This window comes from Manis javanica, chromosome 1, assembly GCF_040802235.1.
Source record: "Manis javanica isolate MJ-LG chromosome 1, MJ_LKY, whole genome shotgun sequence".
NCBI classification, from domain to species: domain Eukaryota; kingdom Metazoa; phylum Chordata; class Mammalia; order Pholidota; family Manidae; genus Manis; species Manis javanica.
In genome coordinates, this window is record NC_133156.1 from 125546006 (window position 1) to 125573951 (window position 27946).

Below are 27946 nucleotides of genomic sequence, written 5' to 3' on the forward strand. Positions count from 1 at the left end.
TTTCTTATACTTTTCATTACATAGGTTATAAGTCCTGAGAAGTATGACATAAAATGTGCTGTGTCTGAAGCGGCAATAATTTTGAATTCATGTGTGGAACCCAAAATGCAAGTCACTATCACCCTGACATCTCCAATTATTCGAGAAGAGAACATGAGGGAAGGAGGTTGGAAAGCCATTAAACATTCTACTAGTATTAACTATTTTTTTTTATTCATCTACTCTTTTAGATGGCATTAAGCCCTAGAAGGCAACATGCTGGCATTATGTATGAATTTGATTGTGTTATATGGCAACCAGTTTTGCTTAAGGTGATTTCCCAGAAAGTAAATGCTCTTTTTAAATAATGTACATTTATATAAAACACTCATGGTATTATTGATTTTCTTGATTTTTTTTCTTTTCTTGCTAACCTCAGATTTCTGGAAAAAAGTTCAAAATTATTCTTACTGAAATAGTTGACATGTGAAAAAATTAAGTGTTGCTAGTAAGGGGGACACAAATTTAACTTCCGTTAAAAAGTTCTTGTTCTTGCCTTGTCTTACAAAAAAGACGAGAGTTTCAGAAACAAAATTGGTTAATATAGCATCTACATTTGAAGAGGCATTGTTATATATGTAATCATGGATTTGGCTCATTCTCAGGTAAATATTTCTAGTTCTCTGAGGTTGCTCTTTGGTTTGAAGCACTTTCATAAATGCAGAGCATCCTAATGCACGTAGATTTGGGCATTTGGCCCTAATACTATACTAGAGATATTGAAAAATAAATGGTGTAGGTGCAGTTAGTGAGTTATGTGCAATTCAGGGTTTTTAAACTTAAGTTACAATTGTAGAATGTGAAATCCAGCTGGTGCCAGCAATGTTGCTTTAGGGACTGTTCTATAACATTCTCAAAGCTTCAAAAGCTTTTAAGCCAAAAAGCATGGTCAGTGTCTGCCATATGTTGGTTCTGTTGTTTTATGGGTCAGATAAAATTTACTTTGTTTCCTTTCATGTTGTTTTTGTACCTCTGAACTTGTTGGGTATGGAGTTATAATTCACACTAATATTTCTTTGTGACACAATTAGAGGATAAAATACTATATATTAAATATTAAAAATTTGAAATGGTATCAGTAGGCTCTCAATTACTGTCTGTTTAAACTTATTTTCTTACAGCAAAGCATTTTAAGGCACTGGGCTTTTTCCATAACCCAGGAAAAGAACATTTTATTAAAAATGTGGTCATAGGGAGACATGTCTAGTCTTGCATACTTTGTATATACACCACGTCAGGACTTGTATGTTGTATAAGCTTTGCATCTTAAAAAAACTGGTATTGTGTAAAATATCTTTTATGTGAAAATGAGTTTCCACACAAGGTCTGGCTGTGGATGGTACTGCAAAACAGTTCTTGAATCAATCTAGTCAACTATATGTAGCCTATCACTCTTATAATTAAAGAAATATATTTTAACGTGATATATTATAAGTAAAAGTTGCTATACTTAGGATGAAATTATACTCACATGATGATTTAATTTTATTTCAATTTAATTGTCTAATTAAATTTAGGCTTAGTTAAATTTGTGCAGTATCAAGTCATTTTATGTTGCAAAAATCTAAAGTTAACTATAGTATTTGTAGTAGAGTCTTTGATACCCCATCCCTTCTAAAGGAAACAAAACTATATTTTTGTCTGACCCAGACTTGAGTTCGAATTATTGTTCTGAATTTCATAAATATGAGAGAAATGAAAAGTCGTAAATCAAAAGGTTTTACCTCAAGACACTGAGCTGAAAGTTGGATATGCAAAAAGTTTAGAAACATTGATAAGAGTGTTCCTTGCTGCAGATAACTGCAGTAAACCATGTCTTTAGCTTCATTATGAAGATTGCTTCTTTCTTGCTGCAGAATAATGGTATGTATTCTCTTTCACTGCAGCTCCCAATGCTCTGTGTCTTAAAATCATTTAAAGCCTAAGCCTGTAGCTTGCTTTGGGAAGTTAGTACAGGGGTAAGGAAGGCTTTGCCGGAAGAGCAGTTGTAAATCACAAGACTTGTGACTTGCGCATGGTGCCGGTAGCCTCTTTAATGAGTGATTATCCTGTTTAGCATCAAAAATTATTTAAATGAAATGAATAAATTGCCCAAATAACTGTTAAACGCATGACAGATCTAATTTTTATGGTACCGTGTTTGACAGTTAAACATTAAGTAAACATTTAATTGACTTGAAGCTTGCAATGGTCAAAATGCTCTAACCTTTGCTACAGTCTTTCTGCAGCAAGTCAAGTATTGTGTATGTTTTTTTCCACCTGTAGCTTATCAGGCCGGTCCAAAGCCTTCTAGCAGAGGGAATTGATTCCTGTCAGGGGTTGCTGCCAAGACATCGGAAGGATTTTTGACCAAGGTTTTCAGAGCTCAGTGTCACACCTGCCATTTGATTAAGGAGGGATTTTGGATGCAGAGTCTGGCATTTGTTGTCCTTTGTGTGCGTGTTTCGTTTGTTTTGTCTTTGTCTCTTTTAGAATTGAGCAGTGTTCACACTAGTTTTTAAATGGTTGGGTGGATTATATATTTTATATAACCATGTTAATTTAAATTAATATATTCCCATTAACTTTTAATCATAAAATAGTGTGGACACAGCATGTCTTCTAACTAGTGATTAACCCCTTAAAATCTGTGAAATACTTCCATGTAGGGTAAGAATTTGCTCTTTTTTTGCCTTTTTTTTTATAAATTGATTTTTGTTTTGTTAACTGGGTATTAGGCAACAAGTATGATTTTAGCACTATATATAAGGGGTTAATCCACTTGAAACACAAAATGGATGCAAAAATCCACACTCTAAATTTGACAGAACTTTCCTACTTATAGCTCTTAATTTGTTTAAAATTACAATAGGTGTTTTGATTCTTTGAAATTTTATCATTAGTTAAAATTTCCCAAGTTATGAATGTTCATGTGCAAAAAGAATAATTTTCTTACATATTGGAGGAAATTATAACATTGTGAATTAACATTAGAAATTCAGAAACTTTTCAGAAAGACAATGTACATTGCCACCTATTTGCATACTAGCTTTAGCAAAGAATGTAAATAAGGGAAATGGAAACAGGGTCCTTCAGCATGTTCTCTAACCCTGCTTTGAGGGGAGTGGGTTTTTATATTTGTTGTTGTTTCTTTTTCTGCTTCATTAGTTAGCTGTGCTTTCCTGTGTTCCTTTTCTGTATCTCAGAATAGCTCATTTCTTACGTTCACTATATTTCTGGATTTAGTAGGTGGTCCTTGTAGGTTTTGAGATTATTACATTAAAAATTAATCTTTTTGTCTTGGTAGTTTCTTCTTAGTACCCAGTTTCTCTTTGGTGTTCATTCTCAGAATGCCTCATAGTGTTCCTTGATTATCTGTAAATTTCCCTTCTAATATGTCTTCTGAAAAATCTGAGCCATCTGATAATTTGAGGAGTAAGAACTAAGAATAGAAAGCCCAGATGGGATGGAATTATCACTTTGAAAATGTTTTTTTATGTTATCTACTCAAAATAAAGATAAATATCTTTTAAGATTTCAGAATGCATATAAATTCACAACCAAATAACTTGCCCAGAGTTGCAGAAAATCCTCTTTAACTTTTTCTTTAATCATACATTCCTCTTTTGTCCCTTGTATTCATTTGGTGCCCTCAGTGTTATTAAGTTATATCCTCAGTGCCCCATAATTTTGTTGCTTTTTAGCCAAAAGGCTGTTAAGTTCAATAGATACTTGCCTGGTATATTATTTTCCTATACTTAGAAAATATTTACTCTGTTAAGATCCCAAGAGCTGTGAATTAGATTGACTTAATTGGCATTTACTTTTGAATAGTTTAATTAGTAAATTTGCTGTTATTTTTATACACATTTTACAGATATTTTTAGGTGAATATACAGCTGGCCTTCCAATTACTTTAAAGAATGTAAAGTTAACTTCTTGTCCTGGTTTAGGTTCATATTTTCTTCTCATGTAGCTCATTTATGTTTTAATACAATAATCTGATTAAAATTAGTTACTGTACAACCATAGACACTTCATATTGTTTATCATCACTGCTTACTGCATCTCTTCTATTTCTATACTTAACTTTATTTAATTGTGCTAGTTCCCATTGCCCTTTTCTACTTGACCCACTGTTTTTTCTCCAATTATTCTTGGGAGGACTTTGTGGGAACTTTGAATTTTTAAAAAGAATTCATAATTCCTTATTGCCAAAATTCCCTGAGAAGAGAAAACATTGAACTCTTAGAATTGCCTGTTTTTTGGCTCTTTGTTTTTTCTATGATTATTACTGTATTGATCATTCCATATTTATCATTAGTTCTTTGCTGTATTAGCCCCAAAATAACCTGTGACCATTTAGAATGGTTTATTGTACATTCTCATTTATTAAGGTGGATTTTTGTGTTCCCTCTTGTTTGTCTTTGTGATCGTGCTCTGTGTCTAGTAATCCTTCCTTTTAATTTTATTTTGGTGGGTAAGGTTTACATTTGCAGAAACTATTTATTGTATTTCTAAATTAAGATTTTTAATTAATTCTCCTTTTGATCTTCATATCATGTAAATTTATTGAAAATAACTCCCTGGGTACATTAAAGTGCTGATAAATTCTCAAATGGCTCATGTGACACTGATGCTACTTTAAGGAAGTGTCTTGCTCACCTGGTCAAACACCCATTCCTCACTGCATTTTGCCAATTCAATCCATTTTAGATGTAACCTCGGGTATGGTGAAAGACCCACCGGACGTCTTGGACAGGCAAAAATGCCTTGACGCTCTGGCTGCTCTACGCCACGCTAAGTGGTTCCAGGTTCGGAACATCATTTTACTTTTTTCTTGTAGCCTTATGAGAGAGTAGTTCAGCACACATGTTTAACTGTGTTTAAACATTTCAAAAGATTTCCCAAGCAATACTATTTTAAATTAAATTTCAGAAAATATGTTAACATAGAAAGCTGGGTATGAAGATCTGCATATTGCAGTTACTATTAATTTGACAATAAACTTATGTTTGGGGGGTATTTCATAGTTTGGGTTTTTTTATTTTTATTTTTAGTGGCTATATTTAAAGTTGACTTGTTTAGGAACATCACATGTTTGTGTATATATATTATATTCCATAAGGCTGCAGATTAACTTTGCTTTAAATAATGGAATATGTGTTTAAAGCTTTGTGTATAGTTTTAAGATTTTCCCCCCTCTTTCTCTAAGTTAATAAGTGTAGGGAGTGAAAGGTGAGGAAGCAGCTGTTTGGTTTAGTGACTTTGCAGCCATGCAAAGGCACAGAAGGGAAACCAAACAGATTTCCTTAACCTTTCAGTCCCTAGACAAACTTTTTAGCTCTTTACGTTTTCTTTTATTTCTAATGTAGGCAGATTTTTTTTTTAAGTTCACTGTTTTAAATGAACACAGGTCAAGGTTCACAGGGGATCAAGAAATAGTATTCTTGTATAATCTGTTTACTTTGACCTAAATACCAGCTTTTAAATACTAACCCTGGCATAAAATATTGCTGTAAATGGCAGCTCATTGAATTCAATTGTAAGTGTGGTTATTTTTGTTTTATTTTTATCTGAGCTTCCATTGAACAGTGGTATTTTAACTTTTTTTCATCAAGGGATATCTTTAATATTTCTAAGATTAATTCAGTTGGTTTTTGTGTTGCTCCTAAGGCTAGAGCTAATGGTCTGCAGTCCTGTGTGATTATCATACGTATTCTCCGGGACCTCTGTCAGCGAGTTCCAACTTGGTCTGATTTTCCAAGCTGGGTAAGTAGTATGTAACTGTAGATACGAAAAATAAATATTTAGGAAATACCTCTGCAGTTTTTATAGACTCAGCTGACATTTAATTATCAACTTTATTTTCATTTCCTAAATACAGTTTCTTTCCTCTTCTAGTGAGAAATACTGGGAGGGGGCGCATCTTAGATGCCTCATTTTCTGAGAATTTACTATTTAAAGACTGGGATTTGAGGTTTCTTTTTGTATTTTTCTCTCCCTTTTTTTTTTTTGCTCTTCTCACAGTGTTTATTAATTTTTTTAAAAATAACAGCAGTTACTGGCATTTACACACATAGAGGTACAAAAGCTAGAGCTATTAATCTCCCTATGCAGGGTTCTGCTGACTTTTTAAAAAATAATGTATATACTTGGAATTTTAAAAATTTGTAAATGTAGATTATTTGAAAATGTATTAAGTTAGGAAATTCCATTAATGCAGGAAGACATCAGGTAAGAAGTGAAATCCTTCTCATCATTTACAGGCAAGTTACCTTAATAGTATGTTGGCACTTACTCCAGGAAAAAGATGCATGCATATACATCATTTCATACATCTTTCTATTTTTATATATATGCCAAGTATCCCTTTGATTTTTTTAATCTTTTTGGTTCCTGAATAGCAAGAATTCAGGTACAAAGGAATCCATTGAGAAACATAATTGTACCTATTAATTTCAGAGTTGTGTTAGTGAGAAGAGTGTTAAAATAATCAGGATTACCTTAATTTTTTTTTTAAACACAGGATTGATTATATTATTTACATTTTTTCCATCTCTTAAATGCATCTTAGAGCTCTTTGAGAAGGGCACAGTCAGATCTACCTTATCTCTTTGTTGAGTACAGTATATTCCCTTTGTATAGACATGCCATGTTTAATTCAACTGGTATCCATTTGATGTACACTTCAGTTATTTCCAATGTTTTGCTGTTAAATCTTCATTATATTGTTGTCAAGCTTTATGTGAGTATTATATTTATGTGATAAATCGCTAGGGCTGGAATTCCAAGGTCAAAGAACTTGTGCTAATTGTTCACCAGAAAGTTGGAACATTTAAAACCTGCAAAAAACTGTTGGACTGATCATTGCCTTTATACTCTCATTAACTCTGGAATGTCATCACACTCAACTAATAATATGACAAGTGAAAAATTGTGTCTCATTTTTTATTTATATAATTATTCCAGGCATTTGTAATAATTTTTCTTTAAACAGCCAATTCCTTTGGTACTCAACGTATAAGAAATTAGCCCTTATTGAAAATGATTTTTTCCAGTTTTTATGTTTTCAGCTCTATGATATTTTTGCTAAAAAAGTTTTTGAATTTTTTTGATCTTTTATGATTTTTGGGTTTTGTATTCTACCTACAAAAACCTGTTCTATTTAAAATTATAAATTAGGTCAATACATGCTTTCTTCTATAACTTATTTCGCATCAAAGTATATTTCCACAAGTGCATATATAACACATGTACATACACACACAATATATATATATTTTTTAATACATAGCAAAAGCTCTTAGAATGATATATTCTAACTCAAAATAGCAGTTGTTTCTTCAGAGTAGGAGAAAGGAATGATGAGGATAGAGGTTTATAATTTTAGTTTTTACCAGGTAAAATATCCACACATAACTTGAATAATTAAAAATTAATTTGAAATCGTAAATGAGTTAAGGATGGATCCAGTTATTCCAATACCATTTAATTACTTACTAATGATACCTGTTCTCCCAACCTCCAGTCTGAAATATCACTGTTACCATAAACCAGTGGTAATAAGCCAGGGATGGTTTGCCCTTCAAGGGACATTTGGCAATGGCTGGAGACATTATTGGTTGTCAAAAATGGTCATCAGTAGCACCGAGATTGAGAAATCCTGTCATAACTAAAGTTCTTTTTTGTGGGCCTATTTCTGCAGTAGTCTTTCATTCCTCAGTCCATTTTCTTTTCTAGTACCAAACTCTTTTAATTAGTGAAGCTTCATAGTGTGTTTTAAAGCTCTGGTTGCCCTGAATTACACCCCTCCCTCTCCATACTCTGCCTTCTGTTATAAACACCATCTTGTATAGAAAATCTTTTTTGACTTTCTTGTATGTTTTTCCAAGTGAACTTGACTACCATTTTGTTCAGTTTCTCCAAAGTTCTCTTGATATGTTTTAAATAGTACTACATTAAGTTAATAGATTAATTTGGAAAATGTCATCACTTTTATAATAGTAGCTCTTCTTAAGAGTATGGCATGTTCTACTTACTGGAATTAATTTTAGGAAGCTATTTAGATGTGAATAGGTTCTTGCATGTTAAGTATTCTTTTTGGTTGTAACTAGGTATTTTATCTTTTAGAGGGGGTTTTTTTTGTTTTTTTTTTTTTGAGAGGGCATCTCTCATATTTATTGATCAAATGGTTGTTAACAACAATAAAATTCAGTATAGGGGGGGTCAACGCTCAATGTACAATCATTAATCCATCTCAAGCCTAATTCTCGTCAGTCTCCAATCTTCTGAAGCATAACAAACAAGTTCTTACATGGTGAACGAATTCTTACATAGTGAATAAATTCTTACATGGTGAACAGTACAAGGGCATTCATCACAGAAACTTTCGGTTTTGATCATGCATTATGACCTATAAACAATCAGGTCAAATATGAATATTCGTTTGATTTTTGTACTTGATTTATATGTTGATCCCACATTTCTCCTATTATTATTATTATTTTTATTTTTAATAAAATGCTGAAGTGGTAGGTAGATGCAAGATAAAGGTAGAAAACATAGTTTAGTGCTGTAAGAAGGCAAATGTAGATGATCAGATGATCAGGTGTGTGCCTATGGACTAAGTATTAATCCAGGCTAGACAAGGGCAGCAAGACATCCACGGATGCAGAAGATTTCTCTCAAAGCAGGGGGGGTGAGGTTCTGAGCCTCACCTCTGTTGATCCCCAAATTCTCACCTGATGGCCCCCCTGCGACTGTGCCTGTCTTAGGTTGTTCCTCCCTTGAGAAATCTTACCCGTCTTAGAGGGGTTTTTTTTCCTCACATCCTATTTTCTGGTTTATGTATATAAAGGCTATTAACTTTGGCTATTAATTTTGTAACCCACCACCTGACTGCATTCCTTTATTTGTAATAATTTCTTCACAATTCTTCTGGGGGTTTTTTTGCCTTGGAATCATATCTACAAATGCTATTTTGCCTTTTTCCAGTATTTTTCCTTTTCTCTTTTCTAACTTAATTGATACTTCTAGAATATGGAATAAAAAAAATAATACTTCATGTGCATTGTGTGTTCTAATGGTATTGAAAATGCTTCTAGTGTGAAAAGTGTATTAATACTAAGCATGGTGGTATGTATACCCTTTCATTTGAGATTTTTACTACTTTATCAGATTAGAAGCATCAATCTTAATTTACTAAGTAATTTGGTATTAGGAATGGAAATGGAATTTTATCAGATCACATTTCAAGGTTTATTGACATGACACATAGTTCTTCAACCTGTTAATACTGTATATTATACGAATAGATTGCCTCATTGAGCTACCTTTGATAAGTATGGTTCTCATGTGTTTGAGAATTAATGTTAATGAACTATTAAGTTCTGTTATGGATAATCTATTATAGGAACTGTATAGTGACATAAGGGAAATTTTTATAGTTTTATTTTTGTGTTCTGTCAGATTTAGAATCAGTAAGCATGCACAAAATATATAAAAACAATTTGGAAGCTTTTCTTTAAACTCTGGAACAATTCTTGATAATTTATAAAATGCATCTGATGTCATTTCCCAGTCCCCTTTAAAGTGGTAGCATTTTCTCAGTTTTTTTCTGTTGTTATTAACTATAGTCTGTTTAATTTGTTTGTCTCCTTCGGTTAGTTTTGGCAGCTTGCATTTTCCTTGAAAAATCAACCAATTCAGCCACATAATCAAATTTTTATGTAATAGTTTTGCCCTCTTGGCCTTTTAAATATTTAGAGCATCTTTATTATCACTCTTTCTGCTTTTAATTCTTCCCTGCTTGATTAGACTAACTAGTAACAGCAATTGCCATCTAGGAGCAGAATGGACAGGTGGGTGTTTCAGTTATTTGTGGTCAGAATTCATTAAATTCTTAATAGATCTTAAATATAAAAATTTATAAGCATTATATAACTTCAAATTTTTTAAATATGTAAAAATGTAAGCATTTTATATCATCATTCTACTTCCTGCTTCCTCAGTTCCCACAACCCAGGTGCATTTGAGACTGTTCCTGTTGTAATAAGTCCAAGTTTCAGTACTTAAGAGAGTAAACTCTCAGGCCACTCCTTCTGGGCTACTCTCGGAACCTCAAGTACAACACTGCCCTACCCTAGACCTTGCTTTTTCCTCTTTATCAGAGAGAGATATCACCTACAGAGGGCACTCTATGTTTTGAGGGTGCAGAGCTGTAAGAACTTAGTGGAAAACAAAGATTGCACAGGTAGAAGGATTTGGAAGAGCATAGGTTTTGGTGAGATGACAATAGTAGGCAGAGTCAGGGAGGGCAAACAAAGCTGCTGGCTGAGTTTTGAAATCATGTGCACCAATATGGTAGTTGAAAACACCAGGATGTCAGTATTTTGACATTTAAAAATCACTCTTGTATACTTTAGGTTACGGTTTATCTATTTTATTACCTTTTCCTCTCCCCAAAGAATCAGTTCCCTGGATTTATCTACCAGATCGGTCATTTCCCTCTTTAATAATTTATTAATTTCTGATTTCATCTCTAACTTTTAATTTTTCCTTGGGTTTATTTTTTTACAAATTTCTTGAGTTAGATACTTGTTTCATTCACTCTTTAATTGTATGGAGGTTTTTAAATTGTAATTTAAGGCTGAACACAGATTTTTAGCTGCATATGTAATATTTTCTCTTTATATTCTATGTAGTCTGAAATCTGTTTTAATATTGTCTTTAAGCCAAGCATAGTTTTGAGAGAATTTTAAGTTCTGCATGATTGAAGGACGGTTGCTTTTGCTTTTGTAAAAAAGTTCTCGTTTTTATAGTATTATAATCCATTCACTGTATTCTATTATTTGCAGTTTTTTTGGAATTTAAAGTTTTTCTTTGTGGTTTAATGCATACAATTTAAATAAACTATGGATGCTTAAAAGATGTGTTCTCAGCAAGGTATCGTGTACTGTACATACCTTTGGGTTCAGCTTCATCAGTTATTTTGTTCATATTTTCTGTATTTCCTTATATTTTTTTCTGTGTACTTCATCTGTTCATGAACTAAAGAAAAGGAATTAAAACCTTGTATTGTGTTCCTGTTAATTTCTGTCCTGTTACTTTAAGTTTGTGCTTTACTGTTCGTTGCAGTGATATTTTGGGCGTAAACACTTAAGACAAGTTATGTCATTATTGTGAATTTGAACTTTTCTGCCATTGTAAAGGACTCCTTAGTTAACGTTTTCTGCCATCAGTTAATAATGTGCCCATTTATTAATGTTGAGACTAGCTTGTTTGGTTATCATTTGTCTGGTATGATTATTTGTGATTTTTTTCCTGTCCTTTGTCATAGTTCTTAAGTTTCCTTTTCTTGGTCTTTGTATGTGTGAATGTGTTTTCCTTCTTGCTGTTTCATTGTTGTGCTTATAATTTTATGTGATACTCTCCTTTGTTAGCAATTTTAGAAAAATGTCTGTCAACCTCAGATCTATAAAACTTGAGAAAATTATCATTTATATTTCATATTCTCCCTTCCACCAAAAAAATCCTCCCTTTTTGTTATGGTTTCTTCTTTCATTTGTTTCATTCATTTCTTTAATGTATTGAAACCTTATTTCTTGATTTATCTTACTCATATGCCGATTTTACCAAGAAAATGAGGAAATTTACACAGTTATGCTTTTTTAACTTTAAAAGTGTAAAAATAACTACAAGTACGTCTGTAGTCACATTCCCTGTGATTGTTGAATGTTTTCTGTTTAGATGGTTCAGTGTAACTGCTGGGTCTTTTACTGGAGTTTCTCCTCCTTGTTTCTTGATTGATTGCATTTCATCATCAAAAAGTATTTCAGTTTTAATTTCTTTCATGTTTGAGATTCCCTGCCATTACGTTAACAAGATATACATTGTCAGGTCACCGTTTTTTCCTCTCCAGTTTTAGTTTGCTCCATTGATCTTCCAGCACTGAGTATTGTTAAGGCTAAGTCCAGCAAATTTTTTTGCCCCTTTTCTACAGATTTCTGAAGGAATTCTTTATCCTTGAATTTCAATAACTTAACCAAATTATGTCTTGAAATCTGTTTGTTCAGTATCAGCATTTCATTGAAATCTTTTGTCCTGCAGATTCAGTTATCTTTCAATTAGAGGGAAAAGCAGTCTTCTCTTACGTTTGATTAAACCCTGTTTTAGGGACATCAGTTATCCTTACCTTGGATTGCCTTTATCTTTATAATTGTTTTAATCTTCATTCTCTTTCCTCCTGTGTCTCCCATGATTATCTCTGGCAGTAACTTGATTTTCACCTAAGGCCTAATCTTTGCTATTTAAAATTCATTTATGAATTCTGTAATAATGTTATGTTGCATTTTACTTGCTTTATTAGCTCTTCAGTCTTCCTTTTCATCTCAGTTTTGAGCTCTTAATTCTGTTGGCCTTTTACATATATCAAGTTCTCTTATAACTCAAAGCATTAGCAGATTTGTATCTTCATTCCCTTAAATTAAGATTCTTCCAGAGTGGGCTTTTTTAAGACATTATTTTTTAGAGCAATTTTTGAATTTAGAATTGAATTTAGAAGCAAACTTGAGCAGAAAGTATAAAAGAGTTCCCACATAGCCTTTGTTTGCCCCTCCCCCCACACACACAGCCCCTCCGTCAACATTTCATGCCAGAGGGGTACATTTGTTAGAAGCCATGAACTTACATTGACACATCACTGTCACTCAGAATCCATAAAAAATAGATTTTTTGTCTTTTTTTTTTCATGCTATTTTCCGCCAAATACAAAAATATGCCTAGTTTTTTCATCTCCTTAGTGCTTAGCATCATCAGGTTCCATTACAAAATCATCTTTCTTTGCTGAGAAATTCACACTCGAATTGTCTTTGTCCACACCTTTTGAGATACCTCTCCCTTTTCTTCCCCTGTGAACTCTGCTTTGAGGATTGCTTATGGAAAGGAGTGAGATTTGGTGTCCTGCAGCCTGGTTAGAGACAGAGGCTGTGCTCTCCTATGTCTCGATTGAATGTGCTGTGGCGCTCTGAGGTGGAATCCATTGGCACCCCTTCAGGCTCTATGTTTGAAAGCCAGGATGGTCTCCTTTGAGCCTTTTCTTATGCAGAATCTGCTCTATTTCGTTCATGAGCCTGTTTTATCGTCTCCTTTTAGGAACGACTTCTGTTTCCCTGAACCAATAAAGGGTTTTCTTTATATGAAGCCACTTTGGGCATTTGTGTTGAGAGTTCACAGCCATCTTCAGTATTTTTCCCTACATCTTAATCCTTTGGAATATATCTTACATTATTCATTTTTCCATTTATCTACATGTTAACTAAATGTCTATTTAGAGATAGATAAGGATAATTAGGATTCTTCTGCTCTTCCCCTCCTCACCTCAAGAAAGTCTTCACGATGGTGAATTCTGTGGCTTTTCCTTTCTCTGGAGAGATGGAAGATGGTCAGAAGGGGTTTTTATGTTTCAGAAAATTTCTTCTCCTGGGACTACATGAAGCATGACTTGTTCTACCTCTCTGATATTGGTGAAATATTTTGGATGTTTTTCACTCAACTGCCAACTCTACCCCCATCTTCCTATGGAGCCAAGCTCATAGCTACATGGATTGTTGCCCAAGCCACTTAATAGTAACTTGGATATGCTTTTTCACTAACCTTTTCCTCTGTTTGAAGCTGTTACATTTTTGCTTGGGTGGTGGTAGTGTGTGTTGTAACATATTTCTTAATCATAATCATGTTTTGGAAGCAAGAGATCTTGAGGTTTGACTTTGTGCTGTCACCTTAAGCAGAAAGTAATTTCTCTTCTTGTTTTTTCCTAAATGAAATATAAAATTCTTAAAAACTTTATTATTCATATTTAGTATTCAGATTACTTTGAATTAATCTTTAGGTAACAATGCCCACTTTGAACCTTTTCCTTTACCACTGCAGTGAGTACTGCAACTGGTACTCTGCCTTCAAATTAGTTCTTCTGTCTTGAATCCATGTTGATGAACTCAAGAAAATAAAGGTAGAGTTCTTTTGCAAGGTTGGTCTGACATCCGAATTGCTATGCAGTATCCAAACATTCTTTAGAATGGTATGCCTGCTGTAAGTTACAGAAAGCATAGCATTAATTTTTTGACATGGATTGTTCATTTTATTTCTGAATAGTACTTACAAGAATGAGAAATATTTTGCAGAAAATAATAATATATCACAATGTGGATGAACCTCCAAAACGTGCTAAGTGAAGGAAGCCAGACCACAAAAGGTCCTACATTATGTGATTGCATTTGTATGAAATACCGGAATAGACCACTTCATAGAAACAGAATGCAGATTGATGGTTGCCAGAGGGAGAGGGGAGGAGGGAATGGAGAAAAACTACTTTAATGGGTGAGGAGTTTTTCTTTGAAGTAATGGAAATGTTTTGAACAAGGTAGAGGTGGTGGTTGCACAACATAGTGAATGGACTAAATGCCACTGAATTAGTCACTTTAAAATAATTAATTTTATGATCTGTGAATTTTACTTCACTTACTTTTTTTTAAAGAATGATCTATCAAATGTAGAAGAATAGTTGCCAAAGATGATGTCAACAGAATTGCCATAATTATACTTTCTGCTCAAATAGTGGTTGAAATATGTGATGCAACATTTTTTTCCACGCATTTTACTGGCTTCTCAAGAATTTGAGTAATTTAGGTTTTAGTGGTGGTGGCTTGTAGTACGAGAGTTCTTGTCTGTCACTTTTAGAACTAATGAAGAGTTTTTAAATGATAGGGCGCTGACATCCCAGGACAAAGACCTAACATTCTCTTAGCTTGCAAAGAATCAACAAATTAAATTTGGACTGTATCATCTCGTTCACCTTAGCTTAAAAATAATAATGTAGCAGTTAACTACCCCCTAACAAAAACCGTCTACTCAGTCCACATATGTCCTCTCATCACAAAAGCTTTTGAGTACACTTTTTTTTCCATAAGACTTGATAGTTTTTATTAAGAATTGTCGAGTTTGAAGTAAGGTGCTGTGCATAAATATAAAAATACAGCATCCTGCAGATGGACTTAGGAATGTTGGAAGTCTGTCATGTATGTATAAATATGACATATTAATGTCAACTGGAATACAGAAATGACTTTATATACAATTGTCATAAAATTCATAAAATCCTATTTTAATAACATAAACATTTTTTTCTGTAAAATGGGAGTAATAGTTATATCTACCTCCTAAAAGGTGATTGTTCTGATTAAAATTGGTTATTGCATGTAAAGGCTTAGAACAATGCTTAATATATATAGTAAGTACTCAGAAAGGGTTAGTTGTAATTGTGAAGAGGGCAACTGCTACTATTACTATTATTTAACCAGACTTCCTAGTGTTACTTAGATTTCCAGTCCATTACAAATAAACTACTGCACTGAATATTTTTTGTGCTTTCATTAAGTATAATAGACTTACTGTAAATCTTTAATACTATTACTGGGGTCATTAGTGCATGCCTTTGAGCATACCAGTTGTGCGCTAAAAAGGTTTTTACTGGTTTACCCTCCCACTGGATGAAAGTGCCTGTGTAACTGCAATCTCAAAAGGAGTTTTTTTTCAACAGGGCCCTTGACCTCTGCCAGAGGCAGAAGCTATATCTAAGGAACTTATTCAGTGTTAACTATGTGGAGCACCTATTGATTAAAAGATACTTAGTGAAATAGAGTTATGGTTTAAAAAAAAAAGTTTGAGTCAAACAGGCCTAGGTTCAAATTGCAGCCTTTTTATCTTCTACCTGTATGACCTTGAACAAGCAATTTAATCTTTTTTTAAATTAAATTTTATTACTTAAAAAAAAGCTTAAGTTTTTCATTTTAATCTTTAAAACTGTATAGTATCTAGTTATGAGAATTAGATGAGATCATGCATTTCAAGTGCTTAGCTTATAGAAAGTATTACCTGCGTTATTTTTATTAATATACCAGAGATGGAAAGGAAAAATAAGCTTCATGAGTGTTTTTTAAAACAGTATTACAATCCTAGATTTCATTTCATTTAATATGGAGAGCTTTTCTCTGTAAGTAACTTAAACCCCCAAGAACCTTTACGTTACAGCCTAGATGTCATTTCTCTAATTTGATTCTGTTCATCTTTGGTGTTGCCCTGTTACTTTTGAATGCGTATGTTTCAGAGTTTATAAACCACATGTATTCTACTTTTGCTTTCCTAACTGCTTGGAGAACAACCATGTTCTATGGAAAATTGATATTTTTTAATTGCTTGCTTCATAGCAAGTGATCTCAGAGGGCAGATAGTTGATGTAGCTTCATTGTGTGTGTTTTAGTATGTTGACTTACTATGTTCCATAAATAATTCATTTCTTGTTTTTTAATTAGTTTCTACCTTTATATGCAAGTATTACAAGTGTGCACATAAGGTCAATCAATATGCACATTTTGATAAATCTTTGAATTACTTGAAGCATTCTATATATGGACATACCTAGATTATAGCTGATTATTTAATAGTTATTTTTTCTTAATATTCTCTAAAAGTACTTTTCTAAGTTTGGGGTATTCATGGCAAGCTGCATATTTTACTGACAGCATTCGTAATATTTCTAGTTATTACCCTTGTTTCTTTCATCAGCAGGATTATTTTCATGCTCTTTTCAAAAGTATTCCATTTCAGAAGTATTTATTTATTGAGTATTTTCTTTAGGCTGGCAACCTACAATAGGCAAAAAGGATTCAAAATAAATAACATCAACCTTATCCTCAAGGATTTCAGTTTGTTGGACATCTTAAAGTAATTCTTGGTTTGGAAATGAGAGAAATTTATTATAAATTCATAAAGTTGTCTGGATAACTGAAGCTGGTTCCCTAAAATAAAGTTTCAAGTAAAAATCCTTAAAAAATACCCTGACACCTTCCTGCATTTTTCAGCTGAATAAACAGAGTCATAGTAATTTACTTCATTTTGATTTGCCATTTTTTTTATCAGTATGAACATCCACTGTTCACATTTTTTTGCAATCCCTCATGGCTGCAGCTATAATTTTTTATGGCTGATGATGTACATTGTCTTTTTAAATTCCCGTCTCTCTTACAATTTGTTCCTGATTTGTTTGGGGCTACAATATCCATGTTTCCAAACTTTTTAGAGTTATTCTTATTTAGAAGTTCTAAGTATTGTCCATGGGTTGAATAGGTAGATGTAGTTAACTCTGATAAAATTTTAAGTTTTTTAGTACACAACTAAAAATAGATTCTCACTAAGGTAATTTCAGCTTAAGTATCATTTTAAGGATTCCATTGCAGTTGCAATCTATTTAGTTTCTTTGATTTGTTATTGGGTAGTCTTACAAAATTTCACCCATACTTACAGCATGGATAAACCTTAAACATCCTAAGTGAAGAAAGACAGACATATAAAGCCACATTTTATATGGTTCCATTTGTATGAAATGTCCAGAGTAGGCAAATCCATAGAAATAGAAAGTAGTAGTTGTCAGGCATTGGGAGGAAAAGAGAATGGAGAGTGACTGTTAATGAATGGATATGGAGTTTCTTTCAGGGGTGATGAAAATGTTCTGGAATTAGATAGTGGTTATGATTGAATAACTTCTTAAGCAAACTAAAAAACCACTGAATTGTACATTTTAAAAGAGTGAATGTTGCCATGTGAATTATGTGTCCCCTTATTAAAATCTAAATGAAAGCAAATTTTTCTAATAAACCCCTCAAAACACTTACTGAATTATCTGCTTTCTAAATTTTTATTTTGTTTTTGTCTTTTATTCATTGGTTTAGATTTCTAGTCTCTCAAATGTAATTTACAGTGGAAGCATAATTTGTATTTTCCTTTGGGGTAATAGATGTCCACTTATACATTAAATGGAAATTTAGATAATAAATACATTTTGTAAAGAGAAAACAGAAGTCTTAGAATACTGACCTGCTATAACACTCTAGTATCAGGGTTTTAGATTATATACTAAGATCAGTATAGATCAGTAGATACTAAAGAACAATATGTGAACCCTAAATGTCTAAAGAATTTTAAGGACTTTCATATATTAATAGGGAAGGATAGCAATAATTAAAAATAAAAAGCAAAAAAACCCTAGTAATATATTTTACATCATTCTTCAGTGAGCATTAATTGCAAAATCTTTTAAAAGAGTAAATTTATATATATATTGCTTTAATTTTTATTTATATATTTGATTTTTATTTTCTGTTTTGTGACTTGCTCTATGTACTTTTTCAGTTTTTAAAATTTTTAATAACTTCACAAGTATGTCATTCTGGTGTTTGAAAATGAGTAAGTTCTTTGGTCTGTAAGCTCTTCAGCACGTATTTTATGTTTTTATTTTTAGGCTATGGAATTACTAGTAGAGAAAGCAATCAGTAGTGCCTCTAGTCCTCAGAGCCCTGGTGATGCACTGAGAAGAGTTTTTGAGTGCATTTCTTCAGGGATTATCCTTAAAGGTAAGTTTTACTTCATTTTTCATGTCTGTGTGTTTGATGGTTGAGTAAGGTCTCTTTTCTTCTACAAATGAATAATGCTAATGCTTTTTTCTCTCTGTGGTGATTGCTGTAGGTAGTCCTGGACTTCTGGATCCTTGTGAGAAGGATCCCTTTGATACCTTGGCAACAATGACTGACCAGCAGCGTGAAGACATCACATCCAGTGCACAGGTACCATTGTGTTCCTAATTTCAAAAGTTTTTTGGGTCATTGTCTGTATGGTTTTGTTTTTATATAATTGCTCTTTAGAAGAAATTGCTATATACTGTTCATTCTTTTGCTTGTTTTGTGAGTTCTAAGGGATGTAGTTTAAAACTAGATTTCATTATTATAATCAAATTTTATTAACTATGTGTCTAAGTATATTATGTAGATACAGAAATCATCAGTATCTGCCATGTTTCATTAATCTGGATTTTAGATTATATGCTAAGATCAGTAGAGAGACTATGTTCTCTGTACAGAAGTGATGTGCTATATGGTTTATGGTAATTATTATTATAATTTAGCCTCTCCTGCCATTGGAAAGGACATGTAATGTAGCAATTTAAAGTGTAGGTTCTGGAATCAAGACTCCCTGGGTTTGAATACCAACTCTGCCCTCTCATGTATAAAATGGTGATACAAACAGTATCTTGTCTCAAACAGGATTGTTGGGAGGATTAAATGAGTTAATAGGTATAACTATAATAGTACCTGGTATATGGAAGGATCTTAAATGTTAGCTGTTATCATCATTATCAGTTACCAATCCTATTAGGAGAAGAACTATGGGAAAGAAAGAATAGGTAAACCTAATGAATGAATGAAAAAAATAATAAATCTAAAACTGCTATAGCTTTCCTTTTTTGATTCCAGAAATGCATTAAGGGGAGAAAAGGCTACTATGAACAATGATAATCTACTCTAAGACAGTTGAAGTTATTGGGCTTAAGATCTTGATTTGTTGTCTCTTTTGGCAAGGATAATTTGAAATTTGGAAGATGTCAGGATTAAAAATAAATTGTAATGGTCAAAAATATGTAAGGGAGCATCAGTGGTAATAGAACATTATGAGTATCTTAGAGATTACCAATTTGTGTGTATTAGACAAGTTTTGCTTTTATGTCTTCAGGTTTAATTTTCTTGGGAAGAAGATAGTTATTCTAAGTAGCTTTTCTTCTTTGGAAAGAAGGAGTTGCTCAAAATTTAAGAGAAAGGAAATTTAGGGTTAGGAGCAAGACATTCAAAAACTAATAGAATTCACAATTGAAAGGTAAGCAATTTTTTAATGTAACTTTGAAGAAAGTGACCTGGTTTTGGGAGGTATTTAGAAATGTCCTTGTTAAAAGTGAAGTAGTTACATACTGCATTATTTCATTTATGTAACATTCCTGAAATAACATAATTATAGAGATGGAGAACAAATTAATGGTTCCTGTGCCTTAGGGATCAGAGAGGAGATAGCTATGGCTATAAAGGGGAGAGTCTTGTGATGATGGTATGGTTTAATGTCTTGATTGTGGTGGTGGTTACACAAGGCTGCACATGTGATAAAATTGCATGCAGCTATACACACACATACATGAATGCATGTATAACAGGTGCATATATACATGCCTTAATGTAGGCATGGATGAACCTTGAAAACCTTAGGCTAAGTGAAAGAAACCAGACCCAAAAAAACATATGTGTATGATTTCAGTTATGTGAGATGTCTGTAGTAGACAAATCTATAGAAGCAGAAAAGTAGATGAGTGGTTTTTAGGGCCTAGGGGTAGATGTGTCAAGGAAGACTACTATTAGGCCATGAGATTTCTTTAGGGTGATGAAAAAGGTTCTAGAATTAGAGTGGTTATGGTTGAACAACTTTTTAAGTGTACTAAAAAACTGAATTGTACACTTTAAAACTGAATCTTAGGATATGTGAATTATATTAAAAATAGTCTAAATTAATTACATTGAAGGTTATAATGACATAGTGGAAGTTGCCATTTAATCAAATATTATAAAAATCTTGAATTTAAGGGGTAGAAATTTAAAGAGTAGATTAAGTTATATCTCAGAAGTTCCTTTAGTTTCAAGATTTTATAGTTTTATGACATTGATGCCTACATTATTCCTGTATGTGTATATAATCATGTAATAAAAACCTTTTTTTTAGTTCTTAAAGTAACAAGTTGAAGAAGTATGCTGCTCTTCTGTTTGTAAACCTGGGAAAGTATGTGTGTTCATACGCATGCATGCCCATCTGCAGCCAATGCTGAACCTGCACACATGGGCAGCCCCAGAAAAAGTGGGAAAATTTGTGAATATGAGCCAAAGAGGGGTTCACTCAATAAATGAGACACTTTTTCTTTTGCTGTATATTATTTCAGGATTTCTTTTTTAATGAACATAACACTACATTTTTTTTAAGATTTATTTTTTAACTTATATTTTAAAAAATGAAATAGCACTCACACAGAAAAGCCTGAACATAAAAGCACCAGAACATATGGAGTATTTAAGTTGTGAGATTAATATGTTCAAGGTGTTTCTTTCATTAAACATGCTTTTTGCTTTTTTATATATAGTTAAATGGGGATATAAACCTAAAAATTAATATTTTGGTGTTTTAAATTAACAATTCTTTTTTGTTGTTGTTGCAGTTTGCTTTGAGACTCCTTGCATTCCGCCAGATACACAAAGTTCTAGGCATGGATCCATTACCCCAAATGAGCCAACGTTTTAACATCCACAACAATAGGAAACGAAGAAGGGATAGCGATGGAGTTGATGGGTTTGAAGCTGAAGGGAAAAAAGACAAAAAAGATTATGATAACTTTTAAAAAGTTTCTGTAAATCTTCAGTGTTAAACAACAGGTGCCCCATTTGTTGGCTGTTTTTCATTCACAATAATGTCTACTTCAGAAAATTTATGAATTTCATAGAAGAACCAAGTTTTTCTATGACATTAAAATCTTAATGTACAGTGTTAGGTATTATATGAATGGAAAGACCACCCCCCCTCCCCTCCCCCGCCAATCTTTGCCCCACAAAAACCTGTGCTCCAACTAGGGGAAAAACTGTGGTTCAGGTTTTTTCCCTTTATTTTGGTTTTATTACTGGTTGCCCTAGCTCTCCCTATTTTTGTGTCTTTTATTAACTAGTCTTATTAAATCTTTACTGTATTTAATGCAGTATTTGTGCTTCAGTTGCTGTGTATTTTGATATTTTTATTTAGAGGGTTTGTTTGTTCTTTGACACTAGTTATTTTGTGTTACAGATCATATCCTTTACCCCTTCTTAATATTTTACAGCAGTTTTTTGTAACGTGAAACTGCAGAATTTTTTCCTTTTGTTTTGTTATTCTATATGTGATGGATTACAACACAAAAAGTTATCCTGCCATTTAAGTGCTCAGAACTGAATGCTTCTGCAGATCTTGTGGCATTTGTCTCTCTAGTGTGATATATAAAGGTGTAATTAAGAAAGATCTCTGGTAATCTAATCAAGTTTGCTGTTAGTTGTGCATTAGCAGTATAAAAGCTAATATATACTATATGGTCTTGCAACAGTTTTAAAGCTTCTGCATTATTGATAATAAAAATGCATGACATTTTTGTTTTTAATAGACTTTTAAAATTATAATTTTAGGTTTGACACATGGATCTTTGTACAGTTGACTTTTTGACATAGCAAGGCCAAAAATAACTTTCTGAATATTTTTTTCTTCTGCATAAGTGGAAAGGACATTTTTCATATAAGTGGGCTAACCAATATTTTCAAAAGAACTTTATCATTGTGCAACTAACAACAGTAACTAGCCCTTAATTATGATGACAGTTCCTTATTGGTGTGTGTGAGAGTACTCTAGCGACTATTACAGTATAACACAATTGAATGATTCCTGCTCCACCCCCATATCCCATCACCCAGATACTTTACAGTTCTATTAACAGTGAGGTTGATAAAGTATTACTGATAAAAATTAAGATTAAGGAAAACAAAATGATTTGGTGTGGCCATCTTACATGCTTATGTGTCCTACAAAAAGCTAAATATTCTATCAGTGGTGTAATGAAAAGTTACATCTTACCGTTGATGTATGTATGCTCTGGTACACAGATGTCCTTTGTTGTCACAGCACTACAGTGAAATACACAAATAAAAACTTAAATTCATATGATGACTTACATGTATTATATATTAGAATTGACATAAACTATTTTTGCTTTGAAATTACTTAGGCTTCAGTAAAATCATATTCAGATTTATTGGATACTTAAATCTTGCTATTTCTGACAAATGTTCATTGCCTGAGCACATAATTTACAGAAAATGTTGTAATTCATTAACATGCTGGTTCAGTTTCTTCCTTGGGTCAGAATCTTTCCCCGGACTTACAGATGGTCACTGGCGAACCAGAGCAGGAGATGGGCTTTTCTCCTAGTCTGGCCACTTACTATCTATGTAACGGGCAAGCTATTTTTTTTTCCTTTTTTGTAAATTTTATTCTTTATGCATCTCATTTTACTCTTTAGAAAAATAAATCACCCAATTAAATTTGGGAATTTTGTTTCCCACAGTTCTCTTAAGAGAGAAGAAAAGAACTGATGCCACACACTAATGATAAGACATTGTCCTGGGTGTTTTCACGTTTTCAGTTTAAAACATAAGAATAAATGAAGGTGTTATATTTCTTATTTTCCAGATGAGGAAATTGAAGCCTCAATCGGCTACTCTACATCAATTTAAGTGATAGTTGAAATTGGGAGTCAGGTTTCAAAGTTTGCCAAGCTGCTGCCTTCATCTTGCAATTGATGTTTTAAAAAGTTTGCAGTGCATTTCACAATTTTGCATTTAGTGTGGGTATCTTCATCCAGATACATAATGGGTACCATTTAAATTTTTACTAAAATAATTATATCAGTATTATTTGTTGCATGGTTTTCATATCACATTAATCATCTTATGTGAAATAACTTGGATGGACTATTCATTACTATGTTTGACAGTTTTTTTAAAATACACTTTCTAGTCGAAACTCATTGGTTATTACCCTGACAATACATTCTCATCCAATTGTATGGCAGCTAATTTCCTTACCAGTTACTCTCTCAAGCTGGCTTTCCTTGTTACCTGTGCATGCTTAGGTTACAATAATTTAATGGTAACCCAAGTAAAACAAGTTGAGTCCTCTCCTTCACCCTCAGTTATATCATGCATTCCAAATTAGAACTTTCTTTGCCTTTACCACTGTAGTTTCTGTTTCTTTGAATAAACTAGAATTAAAAATGAAAAATTATATAACAGCATAATAGCTGACTTTTAAGGCCTTGGTGTTTTAAATCTTTTTTTCTCCTTTAATTGACAAAAAGCATAAGTCTTTTGCATGGTAATGCTATAATGTTGTCAATATGAATTTCTTATAAATAATTCCTTTAATGAATCCACCATTTTTTAAATGCGAAATTTGACAAAACTCTAGTTTTTAAAAATTTCCCAATAAGCAAATTTCATAGTCTTTTAAGGCATAGCAGTAGTCTCAGATTTGTTCATGAGAGCAGTCTGGGGAACATTCTAAAAATTAAAATTTCTAAGCCCTAATTCCAAAGATTCTGATTGAGAAGGGCCTGAAAATTTGCATTAAAGATGGCTTTCGCATAGGTACTTACTTGAATTGACGGTTCTGCAAAGGAATATATGGTATAAATGTCTTCTGCCTTGCCTTTTTCCCAGAGCAGTCAGTGTTATGCATATCCTTCACACGTGTTTGTATATCCTTCACACGTGCTCTGTTCATATACAGCATGAATGTGTGCACCTGTTCACTCTCTATACAAACGGCTGCATACTGTGCATATTGGTCTGCTCCTTGCCTTTTTTTCATTTAATGTATCTTGGAGTCTTGGAGGTTGTTCCATGTGACAATGAACATGAAATACTTGGGTAAAATAGAAACTTTCTTTAAAAGGATAAGTGAGCAATGTGCATAGGTATTCATTCTCAAAAATATAAATAGCTAATAGCGATACGAAAACAAATTTTCAACCTAGTAATCAAATGACAAGGAAATAAAAGGTAATAGGCTTTTTTGTCAACCAGATTGACAAAGAATATAAAGAGAGAATATATTAAAGTCTGAGCTAGTAATACCAAGATCTTAAAGGCAAAGGCAAGGAGCACTAGCTCAGTTGACATCTGCATTACTATGTTTTGTTTAATGCAAATAGAGCAAGTCTTTGACCCAGCAACTAAACTTTAAGTAATTTATCTTAATCAGGTAAGTATGCAAAACAATAAATTCAAATATATTTACTTAAGAATTACTGGCAAGTGTGTAAATTAGAAGCAATTGAAATATTCAGGAAGTATTTTAATTAAACAGCTCAACCATCTAAACGACATAGACTAGTGACTTAAGGGGGGAGTGCTCCCTTCTTAAAAACCACTATTCAACCCATTACTCTTGAGACGTTGTTTGCTCCCTTAGGAATGTTAGGAAAAAAGTTGAAAATAACTATGTAAGAATAATACAGGAAAAAATTTATAATGTTTAATGAAAAAGATTGTAAAACCATGTGTAAAAGTATTATCCCAAAATGTTTCCAGTGGTTACCCCTGTATAATACAATTATGTCTTGTTCAGTTTGGAGCTTTTATTTCTATTTGATTAGGAGGTTTGCTAATCTCCATGTTTCTATAATAACTTTCACTATGTAATAAATTACTTAATAATTCTTAAATAATTTCTACATAATAATTCTTTGAAAAGGAAAAGGTATAAAACCCTCCAGTACACCCACATGCATAAAGATAAATTCCAAAGTCCTTAGCATGGCACTCAGGGCCCCATAAACTGTTGCTCCACCCTATTCTTCCAGCCTGGACTCTGGCCACTCCCTGTACTAGAAACTTTAGTGTAACCCCCAGGGCCAAGCCCTTGCTCTCACCTCCAGTAGTGCATGTCCTTCCTCTGGTCAGCCTTAAATAGGCCTATGTCGGGTGCTTTTCTGACTTGCCTTTAGGATTGGGAAAGTGTTACCCTGGCATATGAGGAAATTAGGGGAAAAGTAGAGCAGAGAAACCTTTCTAAAAATAAATCGATTACTTCTCTGACCTTATATGGTTCCAAATAAAGTGTCTCAATATTTTATCTTAGGTTGATGTCTTAAGTGAGGCTGGAGAAAGAATTTTTTCCCCATTCTGGGCCCCCAGTTCAGCTGAGCTGTAAAACTTGTTTTCAGACTTCTTAAACCTGAGTAAGATATTTGGGTGTCTGAGCCCCCTTGCTTGGGGCTTTACTTGGCTACCCTCAGAATTCCTTCTAGAGACCAGGTGAATAAATGGTGAACAGACGCCAGTGTCCTGGAGGGAAGTGGGGAAGTGGCTGATCATTAACGGTGATCAAGCAGAAAAGTTACTCTAAAAAATGTTGAGATAGTTGCAGCTCAGCCGTTTCTATTCCTTATATTCTCTTTTCATCTTTGGACAAAAAAATTTCAAAAAGCAATTTTGATTATATTTTGGAACAAATGACTATTTCAAACAAAACAGTGGGCCTTTTACAATCTTTGTGTTCTTTAACAGCCACCTGAACAATAAACCTTTGAGGTGTTCAGTGACAGGAATGGGTTAGCCAAATTTGAAACAGGCCTGACTGAATTTTTAAGAGATCAAATATCCAGTGGGGACCTACCCTTGGCTCATTTTTATTTGAGAAGATTCTCTCTGCCCTTACGACAGCAACAGCTTCCTTCTAAGTTCATTACACTCCAAACACTAGTGGCCCTCATCTGTGGAAAAGAGATGACCTCTTGTTCTTCCAGATCTCCAAGCCTATTCAACCCTGGGCAGAACTTGGGAGAGAGAATTCGGTGCCATCCTCCTTCAAATCAGAATAAACAGCCGGGATGCCAGGTCCCTCTGTAGTACTGGAAGTTCTAATATCTGAACTTAATGCTTTGATTGTAGTTAAAGTTCCAGAAGGAATAGTACATTATTTTCTGATATACAGCCTTTATGTGATTGGATGACATGGAAAGCATTAAACTGTGACAGTCTGTATGTATTTGAGATATCAACAAGCTTTTTTCATTCCTCTCCTGGAGATCATTTCTGAGTCAGATGCGAGATACTGACTTCTGTTATCCTGGAATGAGTCAAGAGAAATTTGAAAGAAAGCCAACCAGAATAACAGATTTCTCTGCCTGCTACATCCTGCTTCCTCCTTCCCAACACATACACACATTTCTTGGGCCTCAACAGCACCTTCCCTCCTCCACACACAAAAGCACCTCCCCTCTGGAGAATAAGAAGCAGGTTGTGGCTCTGCACTTACCCTGCCCTGCTGGCACCCCTGTTTGGGCCTTTTGCAGTGTACTGGCTCTGCTGATGCTCTCTCCTCCCTTGCCCACAGCTATAGAGTAGAGGGGTGGTATGGGCTTTCCAGAGGCAGGAGCCCCTTGACTCTTCTGTGTCTCCCAAGGGGTTGAGAAATGACCCACGGTATTCCATGGCCCCCAACTGAGACCTAGAAAGTAATTAAGAGCCAAGGTGCTGCTGGGAGGCTGCTGGGCAGAGGAAATGGGCACAGCCATTCAAGGATAGGGCACTACCACCCCAGGGATGAGGACTTAGCTGCATCTCTGAGGAATCACTGTGCCAGCCAGCTGCACAGGGGCAGAGTGGAGCGACTGCAGGCCCAAATTGGCACCCTCTGAACCTTTCCTGCCAAGAACACAGGATAAGCAATGAGACCAGGTCAGGCCTGCCTGGGGCTTTGGGCATCCTAGAACCTTTAATTCAGCCCAGAGAGTCCTAGAAGATGAAGTGATAAAGATAAAGCTCAGAAATAACCAGATTAAGTTGCCTGCATCAGGCTGCTGTGGCTTAGATTCATGTTCAGAAATCAGATTGTGTTACAGAAATGAGTACCACAGCGGCACTGACCAGCAGTGTGATCTTGGGTGAAATATTTTACTTCCTTGGGCCTTGTGATACTCCATCCCCACTCCTACTCCCAGCTCTTCAAAGTGAACTTTCTCTAGCTCTGGGAGTAGTTCTGCAGCCTCCAGGGGTGTCACAAGCCAAGTTCTGACTGCATGATCCTTGTGGTTGTAGATGATACAGTAAGTATGCCCAGAGGAAGCCTGGTGAAGGAGGACATGGAAGGACTGGGCCTGGCCTCCTTTATCATATTCCTTAAACCTGTGCCCAAACTGATGGAATACCCCAACCAGTGTTGAGACAGGTTTCCCCCTGCTCTCTGAAAGTGGATTGTTCTAGGAAACCTATTCCAAGCTGAAATGACAAAGCAAAGAAGCAATTACCAATTCATAAAAGTGAAAATTCTCTAGGGTTTCTTTCAGTCATTGAAAACAGGTACTAATTTAGGCTTTTTGGAAAAGCCAAGTGGTATAAAGAGAACTTTCGGGTCGCAGAGGAAACCTGTACCT

At 33.9% G+C, this 27946-nt stretch overlaps 1 protein-coding gene across 5 annotated transcripts in view; it reads left to right on the forward strand.

The window, feature by feature from the left end:
- ZFR (zinc finger RNA binding protein) overlaps window positions 1-25134 on the forward strand; it is a 72009-nt gene extending 46875 nt beyond the window's left edge. For 2 of the 5 annotated variants that reach the window (XM_073237428.1, XM_073237432.1), the window contains 6 exons: window positions 25-193; window positions 4735-4832; window positions 5695-5790; window positions 18374-18485; window positions 18598-18695; window positions 21155-25134. In XM_073237428.1, the coding sequence (XP_073093529.1) occupies window positions 25-193; window positions 4735-4832; window positions 5695-5790; window positions 18374-18485; window positions 18598-18695; window positions 21155-21334 (753 nt within the window). In that variant the 3' untranslated portion in view covers window positions 21335-25134. Of the gene's footprint in view, window positions 1-24; window positions 194-4734; window positions 4833-5694; window positions 5791-18373; window positions 18486-18597; window positions 18696-21154 lie in introns of those variants that run through there. The other 3 variants (XM_037001799.2, XM_037001806.2, XR_005056885.2) reach the window with 2 other exon arrangements.
- The last annotated feature ends 2812 nt before the right edge of the window (window positions 25135-27946 follow it).